Raw genomic sequence first — 12,736 nt, 5'->3', positions numbered from 1 at the left:
AATCATCTCACAAATGGGACACTGAAATTTCTGCCTCCAGACACAACCTCAAAAATCCAACCTCTTGACTAAGGCCTCGTCAAATCATTTAAAATGTACTACTGGCCGGGTGCAGTGGCTCACGCTTATAATTTTAACACTCTGGGGGACTGGGATAGGTGGATTACCTGAGCTCAAGAGTTCAAGACCAGCCTGAGCAGGAGTGAGACCTCGTCTCTATTAAAAATAGAAAAACTAGTCGGGCATCGTGGCAGCACCTATAATCCCAACTACTTGGGAGGCTGAGGCAAGATCATCACTTGAACCCAGAAGTTTGAGGTTGCTGTGATCTGTGATGCCATGGCACTCTACCCAAGGCAATAGAGTGAAACTCTGTCTCAAAATAAAGTAAACTGTATTACCAAGCTCAGCTCCTAGAGTAGGTCATATATTGCTAAAACACAAACCTGTGGTCCACCTGTGGTAGCAACACCATCCACTGTATCAGTTAACACTCTGGGTGCCGTCCCCTGGATCAGTTCTGCTTTTAGAGTAAAGTTTAGCCAGAAAGGATATAGAAGTGTTTCAAGAAAGTTGAATTTGTCGCAGCTCAAGAGCACTATATTTTAGGCCTATCAGACAGTCCATCGGCATGGCAGAATTCAAGGAATGGAGTTTGAAGGTTTTATTGCAATGGATGATGAGGTGGCAGCTTGTAATGAACCTGCCCCAGAGCAGTTTTCCAGTTAATATTGACCTAAGTACAAACCAGTGTAAAAGTGCAGGAAGCACGTAATGTAGAAGCAAGTGAGGATAACACAGAAATTCCATACAGAGATTCCAAAAGAGGAAGATGTCAGGGATCTGCTAATGGTAGTTGAAGTCATTGGCTGTAGTAACAATAAGGACTAGACCGAGATTGGCTCTTTTTTTCAGAATGAATAATTTTTAACCATGGAAAAACAGTAACCATGATTTTGTATGATACTGTATGTATGATTTACTGTGTTTTGATCATGTGTGATTTTGCATGATACCCTGTAAAAGCTGTACAAGACAGTAAAGTGTGTACCTATTAGTACAGTACGTCTGCTTCCTTCTGGTGACCGCCTCCATATGTTGACCAGTTGTTAACCCTCGAGCAGTCAGCTTACATCAGTATTGTCACAAATTTCATTTCACCAAGACTACAGGTATAATAGGGCTTGGGACTGTGCCCAAGTGTTACCAGCCATGGCCTCGTTGGGATGACCACAGAAACATTCTCAGGATTCATCAGGCTGGGCAAGGTGACTCACACCTGTAATCCTAGCACTCTGGGAGGCCAAGCAGGTGGATTCCTTGAGCTCACAAGTTCAAGACTATGTTGAACCAGAGTGAGACCTCATCTCTAAAACAGCTGGGTCTTGTGGCAGGCACCTATAGTCCCAGCTACTCGGGAGGCTGAGGCAAGACAATCGCTTGAGCCCAAGAGTTGGAGGTTGCTGTGAGCTAGGACACTATGGCACTCTACCAAGGGCAACTAAGTGAGATTCTGTCTCAAAAAAAAAAAGGACACATCAGTGAAACTAAAATGCTTTGTTCTCTTAACACTCTGACATCTTAGCCCTCCCCTGCTGCTCCAGTTAGTGTTATGCTACAGAAATGTTTCTAGGCAGAGATGTGAAACACAGGTCCTAACTTCCAGCCTGTGTGCTTCAGAACATGGCCAGCAGGCTGTGAGCACATTCCCAATATTGAAGAGGTGTGGTCAGTTGCGTAATCTGTCCATTTTACAGCATTTTGGACTAGACCATGCTTGAGGCTTTAAAACAAAACAACCTGAATGTGAGGTTACTAAAATTGTTATGAGGTAGTTCTGCTAATATTTAACCTAAATCCTGCTACTATTGAAATCAGTCCCATTAGGACGGTGCCTGTGGCTCATAGGAGTAGGGCACTGGCCCCATATTCTGGAGGTGGTGGGTTCAAACCCAGCCCCGGCCTAAAATTGCAACAACAACAAAAAAAAAAAAATCAGAAATCAGTCCCATTAGTGTATAAATGCAAACTACATTGATAAGTTTTCAATTGCTCTGTAGAATAGGAGGTATTAAAATGAGGAAGACATCTCCAGTTTTCAATAAAGAAGACAGCTAAGGATTGAGGGGCCTTTATTTACCAGAATGAGTGTATTTTTTTCTCTAGTATTGCATTTCTGAGTTAAATGATGCTATTTTAAAAATAGGTTGCCTTTCAGAATTACCAGTATTCTAGTCACATTTTTTTCCAAAAGGGTATTTAAAAAGGCTGTGCAGTTAAGAAAGTTTTAGAATTCTTCATCTCTGTGTGTGTGTGTGTATACATTTTTTTTTTTTTTCTGTGTTTGGCTGGGCCTGGGTTTGAACCCACCACCTCTGGCATATGGGGCCAGTGCCCTGCTCCTTTGACCTACAGGCACCGCCCCACTGTGTATATATTTAAAGGAAGCAGGCCAGGCACTGTGGCTCATACCTATAATGTAGCACTTTGGGAGGCCAAGACAGGAGGATCACTTGAGCCCAGGAGTTTGAGGTTGCACTGAGCTATGATGATGCTACTGCACTCTAGCCCAGGCAGCAGAACAAAACACTGTCTCAAAGTAAAGAAAAATAAAAATTCCATTGGGGGCTGTTTTAAACCTATCTTAAAAAGAGATGTATTTGACACAAAATTAATTTTTGTCTTATTTGTTCACATGCATAATTGTTTTTTAAAAATCAAAATCTGATTTTTTTAACTTTTGTCATTTTAGGTAATTGGGACAAAAGCTAAACAGGAATCATCAGATAAGCTAGAGACTTCCAATCTTGTGCTTTCTGGTATTAGAAATATCAAAACTAATGGACCTTCTATTCCTAGTGAAGATAAAACCCTTCAGCCACTGGATAGCACAAGAGTGGCTTCTTACAGTGGAACTGTCACTCAAGCCACGTTCACCACAACCTACAATGGGATCAGTAGTCAGCCCGCAATGCCTCATTACCGCACCCTTGAAAACAAAGATGATATTTTTCATGTAACAACACAAACAAAATCAGGTGCTTTACAGGACCTTATCCAGCATAGCAGCCCCAGCCCCATACACGAGTGCCAACCTTCCTTGGAAGGGAAGGATGATGATAGGGGGTATGTAATGGTCAGTGTGGAGCCTGTTACTTTCGCTTTAGACAAAAATGCCTATGCAGCAGTACAGACAGAAGTTACAAATAGAGCTGATAAATCTACAGCCTTTAATAAGGAGTTGGTTCACCTGCCACCGGCTACGAGTCTTAGACATCCCATGTCCACATTGGGAACGGCAGAGACACAGAGTCTCGGGGATGTTTCAGCTCTTGCTGTATCAGGACAGAAGGGCACTAAATACCTGTGTGTCTCTTCATTGAGTAGAGAGACTCCTGATAAAGAAGTGTGCACATTACAGAAAGAAATGCCTTTTTCAGGCTTATCACCATCAGATAGTGCAGTGGCAGTGCAGGCACCGTCTTTAGTTAAAGGATCCAGGTGTCTGTCACCTAATGAAGAAATGAAGCACTCCCAAGATTTCTTTCTGCAGACTCAGAATCTCTGTGGAGTATCGTCAGAGGAGATTGTAGAGCCAAGACTGGTTGAAGTAAACTCATCATCAGCCTCTCCCACCTTGGAAGAGCAGCATTCACTGAACTGTGTTGCTCTAAGCAGCAGAGCATCAGATGGCCCTTTAGAACTGAGGAAGAATGCCAGGAGTGATCTCAATAGTGAAAATCAGAATTCTGAATTGTTTAACTCAGTGTCTGCCAAACACTCCTCCCTGTCTGAGAATAGAGAGGTCAGGCTAGAGTTATCAGAGGAAGATTCTGACATTGACTTAACTCTAACAATATCACCGCCTACAAGTCCCAGAGAAGAAACATCAGCTAGGGAGACAGAGCAGCCTCAGGAATCCCCGTCATCAAGTTTAGCACTTCAAGATAGGGCTGAAGAAACAGTCGCGCCAGAGGAGCTGGTGCTCCCAGAGAACAGAGACGTGCGTTCTGGTTATGTGTCTGTATATCCCACAGCATCAGAAGAACCAGTAGAAAATAAGGAGAGAAAGGGTGATCAGTCACAACCAGTTACTGTAATCCTTTCTAAGGAAAATTGCACACTTGAGATTGCAGAGGAAATTAATGTGACTTCTGACTTTCCCTTTGATTCTCTAATTGAGGAAGTGTCACCAGCTTCTAGTCCTGATGCCCCAGTATCACTTGAAGAGACAAGACCATACCAGGCAGTGTCTCCATGTGGTTTAAAACATCATGGGACACAGAATGCAAAGAGTAACGGATTCTCCCAGTTAGAGTCAAGAGATTTAGGCATAACAGAAAAAGAAAATTCTTTTGTTGGTCCTACCTATCCAGTGGGACAAAATGACTTAACTCAGGTCCAACACATGCAGTCCTTTGCTAAGGTGCCCCTGATGATGACTGATTACACAGAGACAAAGGGTAGACTTGCCCTTCCCAATAAAGTAACCCAGGAGGTGGGCCAGGGGAAGTGTGATGAGAGTCTGTCTGTCTCAGAAATGGTGCACAGCTTTGGCACAGAGTTAACCCAGCCTGCCTTAGCTGCTGAGTACAGAGGGAACTTCAAGCTCCCTCTGCAAAAACTGGTGAAATCAGGAAATCTCTTTCAGCCAGTTAGTATAGAGAACAGAAATTTGGACTTAAAACATCTTGTCTTGAAGTCCAGTGAACTTCCATTTAGTCCCAGAAAGGTTATGGAAAATAAGTCTTTGGCTGACACATTGATTTCCTCAGCTGCTCCAAGTGGTATGTTGGATGCGTCATTAAAGCAACAGACCAGCCCTCCCAACATTGGGAAGACTCTTCTGAGCAGTGGTGTGGCAACAGGCACAGGCAGCTGTGTACAGACTAAGTCTCTGAGCCCTGCCCCAGTTGCTGGCACTCAGGCCACACAGGCATATGCACTCCCAGAGGTCCCGGCACAGGGTTCCTCTTTAGAGTGCACTGTGATGGCCAGTCTATGTCCAGTGACTGTAGACCCAGGGTTTCAAACACAGGAATTATCAGTAGTCAAAATGGCCTGTTTGCTTGAGAACAATGAAACTGAGGTGGCATTACATGAAGAAAACATGGATCTAGGCACTGTTGGCCCTCCACCCAACAGTGTATCTCCAGAAAGCAAACAAAAAACAATCCACCTGTTGCAAGATATGTCACAGTGTGTGACAGAGGAGCTGTTGCCCAGCAGAGTTTTCCCCATGTATGTTGGCACTTGTGAAAACACAGCAAATGTGAGTGAGAACTCCAACAGAGAACCTTATGCTTCCTGTATCCCAGAGCCCTTTGACCCTCCTGCCTGTGGAATCTCTAAAGAGCATGTGGAGTGTGAAAGGGCTGGTGAGGGGCTAAGGCTTGGGGCAGGTGTTGGGGCTGTGCACTGTGAACCACTTTCTATAGAATCTGATCTAGCCCCTCTCAGTGTTTGTGGAAACCCCAAATTAGACATGGAGGACTCCTGCACTTTGAGGGAGAGTCACACCAGGAGAGGAGAAGATGCTGCCAAAGATAGTTATGGCTCTTTGACGAACTTAGACAACAGTGACCACATAGACTGGAGCTGCTTGGACCAGGTTCCAGGCAAGGAGACAAACTCTCCTTCCAGGCCCTGGGCCAGTACATTAAAAAAAGAAGGTAAGTGTGTGCCATGTTATATCCAAATCCAGGATTACCGTGGAATCCCCAGAACTTACGCCAACTTTACTATAACAAAAGAGTTCAAAGATACCACAAGAACTTTACACAGCTTGAGAAGGCACCCAGATTTCACTGCAGACTGTGACCTGCTCAGCTCCTGGACAAGCACTTGGCAGGTGACCAGCGACCTCACCCAGAACACTTTAGACCTGGAGTACCTTCGATTTGCACATAAGGTAAAACAGACAGTGAAGAAGAGGGGTGCACAGCATCCTGCTACCTCTTCCAGTATCTTTCTCAAGGGCTCGCCTCCCCAGGCTGCAGTCAGCACTTTCCCGTTGACAAAAACATGTGAGGCCCCAGTTGGGCATCCTGCATTCAGGAGCAAAAGCTCCCTCCTGGTGACAGTTGTGCACTCAGACTCTAGGCAGGGCCAGCACAGGGGTGGGCCCCTGCCCAGCAGTCTGCACAGCTTGCCCTCCTTTTGGAAGAAGAAGTGTGATCACAGTAGCAATCTTACAAATTCTCAAAAAAATCCGACAGCTTCATTCCACCTCAACAAACTGAAATATAACAGTACTTTGAAAGACTCTCGAAATGATATTTCACTTATTCTCAATGAATATGCTGAGTTCAATAAGGTGATGATGAATAGCAGCCAAGTAGTTTCCCAAGATAGCAGATTAAATGTCGATTCTGGAGAAGCTGCCATGTCTCCAGAAATATATCTGTCTTGCTCAAGGCAGTCAGCCTCCTATGAAGACATGATCACAGACTTGTGTACCAGTCTCCACGTCAAATTAAAAAATGTCATGAAAGAGGCTTGTAACAGCACCTTCCTGTTCCACCTTATTGAAACAGAAGACAAATTGTTCTTTGTAAGAACAAAGGTAAGGTGCTAGCTTTTTCTTATACTTTATGTTAATTTCTAATTTTAGTTGATCTGTGAATAATTTCGCTATCTTGGCTTTAGAAAGAATTCATGCTAGTAAATGGCATTTAGGTTTTATAGCTCAGTGTTGATCTATATAAGAATGTTTCCTATAAGGATCTCCTATGTATATTTGAAGATTTGTATGATGTTCTGAAATTAGGCAGTGACTACATTTTTATTAAAAATCGCCGTGTTGGCTTGGCGACTGTGGCTCAAGCAGCTAAGGTGCCAGCCACATACACCTGAGCTGATCCCACCAAACAACAATGATGGCTGCAACCAAAAAATAGTGGGCATTGTGGCGGGCATCTATAGTACCAGATACTTGGGAGGCAGAGGCAGGAGAATTGCTTAAGCCCAGGAGTTAGAGGTTGCTGTCAGCTGTGATGCCACAGCACTCTGGCCAGGGCGACAGCTTGAAGCTGTTGCAAAAAAATAATTGCCAGTGTTTGCTCGGCACCCATAGCACAGTGGTTATGGCGCCAGCCGCATGCACTGAGGCTGGCAGGTTCGAACCTGGCCCAAGCCAGCTCAACAGCAATGACAACTGCAACAAAAAAATAACCAGGCATTGTGGCGGATGCCTGTAGGCCCAGCTATTTGGGAGGCTGAGGCAAGAGAATGGCTTAAGCCTAAGAGTTTAAGGTCACTGTGAGCTATGATGTCACCACTGAGGGTGAGATAGAGAGACTCTCAAAAAAAATAAATAATTTTTTTTTACTACCTGTGTTCCTCCATTAGTGGGGACAATTGAGAGGGACCTCTTGGGGCTGGGCATGGAGGCTCATGCCTGTTATCCCAGCACTCTGGGAAGCTGAGCCAGGTAGATTGCCTGAGCTCAGGAGTTCAAGACCAGCCTGAACAAGAACAAAACCCCATTTTCTTTTTTTTTCTTTTTTTCTTTTTTATTAGAGACAGAGTGTCAGTTTGTCGCCCTCAGTAGAGTGCCATGGTCACAGCTCATAGCAACCTCCAGCTCTTGGGCTAAGGTGATTCTCTTGCCACAGCCTTCCAAGTAGCTGGGACTACAAGTGCCCACCACAGTGCCCAGCCATTATTTGTTGTAGTTTGGCCGGGGCCCTACTCACTGAGCCACAGGTGCCACCCAAGACCCCATCTTGAAAAAATAGCTTGATATTGTAGCAGACGCCTATAGTCCCAGCAGGCTGTGGCAAGAGGATGACTTGAGCCCAAGAGTTTGAGGTTCCTGTGAGCCATGATGCCATGGCACTCTACCCAGGGTGACAAAGTGAAACTTGATCTCAAAAAAAAATAGAGGGGACTGCTTGGTTTGGGATGTTTTTATAACTTTTAGTATGGCCAGCTGTGGTGGCCTGTACCTATAATCTGAACACTCTGGGAAGCCAAGGTGGGAGGATCCCTTGACCTCAGAAAGTCGAGACCAGCCTGAGCAAGAGCAAGATCCTGTCTCTACTTAAAATTGAAAAATTATGATAGCTGCTCGTAGTCGCAGCTCCTTGGGAGGCTGAGACAAGGGGATCGCTTGAGCCCAGGAGGTTGAGGTTGCTGTGAGCTATGATGACATTACTGCTCTCTAGCCTGGGCAACAGAGTGGAGATTCTGTCTCTTAAATAAATAAATAAATAAATTGGTATTAGGAAGAAGGAAGAACTGATGGTCTCTGATGAGTACATGATGTAACCGTGATGAAGTCTGGCTTGAGGAGAGCCAGCATCTGCCATGATTCACCAGTAGCTTCCTTAGTATCCTCTCATAATTTATTTTTCTTCTACTTGGGGTATAGACAGCATTAAAAAAATATTTTCAGTGATTTGAAAATTGCATAAAGGTTGCAGAAATAGTACCCTTCACCCAGATAACCCAATATTAACATTTTTGAACCATTTGTAAGTGTGTTGTATACACAGCGCCCCATTACCCCTGGATCCTAAAATGTCTGTTACCTGAGTACAAGAACAGTTTCATAAATAATCAGAGCATGACCCTAAAAATCAAGACATTCACCTTAACCCAATACGACCATCTGTTCTCCCAGTGTTGTCATAGTTCAGGATCGCAGGTGTGTGCTTGTCAAGTCTTTAGAATAGTCCTCTGTCATCCCTTATCTTTTATGATTATGACAGTTTTGAAAACTGTAGGCCAGTTGTTCAGTAGTTTGTTTCAGTTTCTGTTCACATGTTCTCCTGAGTTGTGTGGTCCCAGCAAGAATGCTCAGATGTTGGTGTGCTCTTCTCAGCACCTGGTGTTGGGAGGCGCCTCAGGCTAGCTTGTCCCTTCCTGGTTTATTTTATTGAAAGGCTTATCATTTCTTTCTTCATTATTTTTAACTTCAGGTTGTTCCAGACCTGGCCACTGGGAGTCCCTTCCAGCTTCTGTGCGCTTTTAACAAAATCCCCATAATTCTTACACCCCCTTAGTTTGTAGTGTAACATGATGTTCCAGGCTTATCTTGTATCTTCCTTGTCTCGGCCTTGAAGAACAGTTGGGTTTTTTGGTTTTTGTTTTGTTTAGTTTTTGAGTCAGTCTTACTCTGTTGCCCAGGCTGCAGTGCAGAGAACGCCTGTTCACAGCTTGCTGCAGCCTGGGACGCCTGGGACGCCTGGGCTCGCCTGGGCTCGCCTGGGACGCCTGGGCTCGCTTCCCCTGCCTCAGCCTTCCGAGTAACTCAGATGCTGGGATTATAGACATGAGCCACCATACCTAGCCATACTTGTCATTTTCTATAAATTGGCTCCTGGCTTTTTTGTTTGTTTGTTTTTAAATTTATTTATTTTGTTGTTGCAGTTTGTCTCAGGATTGGGCTCGAACCGCCACCTTTGGCATATGGGGCCGGCCCCTACTTCCTTGAGCCCCAGGCGCCGCCCTAAATTGCCTCCTGTTTGTGTCACTTCAGTATGACTGAACGATTTAATTTTTTTCCAAATGTGTAGAATCTCTTCTTTAGCACAGCTGGTGTTTATGTTTTTCACTGCCAAAGATCCATTGTTGTCCAAGGTTCTTTGTAAATGGTTGCTACATTTGGTTTTGTATCCCCCTGTTGTCTTTGTTCCAAGGTCCTTGACATTTTGCTAAGCACTGGTGTGTTGAAAATATAAAGTATTTGTTTATTTTATTTTATTTAGTTTTTGGAGACAGAGTCTCAAGCTGTCGCCCTGGGGAGAGTGCCATGATATCATAGCTCTCAGCAACCTTCAACTCGGGCTTAAGCAATCCTCTTGCATCAGTTTTTCTGTTTTTAGTAGAGGCAGGGTCTTGCTTTTGCTCAGGCTAGTCTCAAACCCGTGAGCTCAAGCAATTCACCCACTTTAGCCTCCCAGAGTGCTAGTCTTAAAGGTGTGAGCCACTGTGCCCTGTAAAAATGTAAAGTATTGAGTGGCCATCAGTCTTTCTAAAACTGCTTGACCTCCAAAAGCAATCCGGAAATAAATTTAACATACCCCATATTCTGACATGTACCAGATGAGTCCAGAGCCAGCTGCCACAGTGGTTCCTTTTTGCTTTCATTTTCATAGAAGTAGTGGAGCAATAATCGTAGTTCTCACTTCCATTCCAAATCGGGTGACGATTCATGTAGAAATGTGATCATAGCAATGCCCAGTTTTATTTGTGGTAGGGGTACTTTCAGATATCGTGCTTGGATTTACGGTGCATGCATTTGCGGGGGAGGGTCTCACTTTGTTGCACTCAGTAGAGTGCCATGGCATCACAGCCCACAGCAACTTCCAGCTCTTAGGCTCAAGCAATTCTCTTGCCTCAGCCTCCTGAGTAGCTCAGACTACAGGCACCCACCACAATACCCAGCTATTTTTAGAGACGAGGTCTTGCTTTGTCTCAGGCTGGTCTCCAACCTGAGCAGGCAGTCCACCCACCATGGCCTCCCAGGTGCTGGGGTTGGGTATATTGTTTCATAATAAAATTTTCATTTATAAATAATGAAAAGTTGGCCATTATATATAACAGAAAATAACAAATGTGCAAAGTTAAAACAGATTTTTAAGTGGGAAAGAAGACATATTTTAAAATAAACTTGAGAGTAATGTACTGTTAAGAGCAAAATGTTTTTAAAACCTCAAAAACATATCCTGGATATGTTTAATAATTACTCTGTCCTGGAGAGTCCTGAAGAATAATCAGTGATGGGATGTAGGGTCTGCACGGTCCTGTTGGAATTCTAGACTAAGTGCATGACAGCAGCCCAGGATACCACAGGGTCTAACGAAAAGAAGGTCTTCTCATTCAAGTAATTTGTTTAACAAACGAGTGGGCAAGTCACAGTGGCTCACACCTGTAGTCCTAGCACTGTGGGAGGCCAGGGAAGGTGGATTGCCTGAGCTCATGAGTTCGAGATCAACCTGAGCAAGAGCAAGACCCCATCTCTTAAAAATAGCCAGGCGTTGTGGTAGGTGCCTATAGTCCTAGCTACTCAGGAGGCTGAGGCAAGAGAATCACTTCAGCCCCAAGAGTCTGAGGTTGCTGTGAGCTATGATGCCACAGCACTTTCCCAAGGGCAACAGTGAGACTATCTAGAAAAATAAACAAGTATACTCAATCTGGGATATACTATACTATAGCCTGGATGACAGAGTGAGACCCTGTCTCAAAATATAATGTACAAAGTTATACTATATTTATACCTATTTCAGTAGGCTCTTTGTTAAAAGAAATTTTGTAAGAATTTGTCTGAAAATCATTCCATACCTTTTTTTTTGAGATAGGATCTTGTTCTGTTGCCCAGGGTAGAGTGCAGTGGCATCATCATAGCTCACTGTAACCTCAAATCCACGGCTCAAGTGATCCTCTAGCCTCTGCCTCTAACTAGTTGGAACTGCAGGCATATACCACTACACTGGGCTAGTTTTTCTATTTTTTGTAGATACGCGGTCTCACTCATGGTTAGGCCAGTCTAGAACTCCTGGCCTCAAGCAATCCTCCTATCTCAGCCTCCCAAAGTGCTAAGATTACAGGCATGAGCCCAACTATACATTTGAATGATGAATTTCAAGTAGTTAAAATTTGAGTTTTTTCAAGGTACAGAGGAAACAGACCAAAGTAACACTTTATTTTTACAACAGAAGAAATTATGGTCATGGTTTTTCCTTAAACAGTGAACTAACATCTGGGTGTGAGGTAGAAACCCCGTATACTTCAGACAAATGTAATGTCAAAATATTAGGGAAGGTGGGGTGAGGAATGTCATGCATTCCTTAAATATTTATTTAAATATTTAAATATTTAAATATTCTTTAAATATTTAAGTTCCAGAAGTGTTCTGACAAGAGGTGGCATTTTTCAAATATTCATTGTCCAAAAGGTAGTTCACCTGTTAGGCGAAGCAAACCCATTTATATAGACGAGTGTGATGTTAAAACATCAGCCTTTGACGCTTGGCGGACATAAGAAATTCATCATAAACCTCGTTGCTTTTGAAAGAAACAACTACATGCAGCTGGCGACCCCCAGAGCCATTTGTTTATCTAGACAGTCTGCATGAAAGGTGTGTGTTTAGTGAGAAGACAAATTGCCGCTTATGACTGCCGTGTTAGGGCATCATTTCATTAAATGAGATATGCTTTTTTGACTGTTTCTAATAAACTAAAAGTGGTTCTGTGCAGGCATCCTTTTTGGTTTTTTTTACTAATCATTGTAATCTTCCAGAACCTTCTGAGGAAAGGGGGCCATACGGAAATTGAACCTCAGCATTTTTGTCAAGCTTTCCATAGTGAGGATGACACACTGATAATCATCATCAGAAATGAAGATATAGCATCACATTTACATCAAGTAGGTTTGGAAATTATCTTTATTACAAAGAAATATATTCCAGGAACTTAAATTGTTCTATAACTATCAGATCAGACTCACCACTGCTGGGGCCTTTCTTATGTGGGGAAGAAGCTAACACAGGCACTTTACTGTTGGGAAGAAAACAGGATCAAGATGGTGCACTATAGGCAGTGTGTTTTGAGGGGTTTTTTGTTTGTTTGTTTGTTTGTTTGTTTGTTTTATTGAGACAGAGCCTCAAGCTATCCCCCTAGGTAGAGTGCCATGGCACCATGGCATTACAGCTCACAGCAACCTCCAACTCCTGGGCTCAAGCGAGTCTCATGCCTCAGCCTCCCAAGTAGCTGGGACCACAGGCACCCGC

General features: G+C 43.7%; 1 protein-coding gene across 6 annotated transcripts in view; it reads left to right on the top strand.

The window, feature by feature from the left end:
• The window catches only part of FAM208B (family with sequence similarity 208 member B), a 75,542-nt gene that overhangs the window by 54,127 nt on the left and 8,679 nt on the right, over window positions 1-12,736 (top strand). For 5 of the 6 annotated variants that reach the window (XM_023511396.1, XM_023511397.1, XM_023511398.1 and 2 more), the window contains 2 exons: window positions 2,753-6,565; window positions 12,247-12,372. In XM_023511396.1, the coding sequence (XP_023367164.1) occupies window positions 2,753-6,565; window positions 12,247-12,372 (3,939 nt within the window). The remainder of the gene's footprint in view (window positions 1-2,752; window positions 6,566-12,246; window positions 12,373-12,736) is intronic. The other variant, XM_012803311.2, reaches the window with a different exon arrangement.

Source organism: Otolemur garnettii, unplaced genomic scaffold (assembly GCF_000181295.1).
Source record: "Otolemur garnettii isolate 467f Iridium unplaced genomic scaffold, OtoGar3 scaffold00019, whole genome shotgun sequence".
Taxonomy (NCBI): domain Eukaryota; kingdom Metazoa; phylum Chordata; class Mammalia; order Primates; family Galagidae; genus Otolemur; species Otolemur garnettii.
The sequence above is the reverse complement of the archived record's forward strand: the minus strand, read 5'-3'. Positions and strand labels throughout refer to the sequence as shown.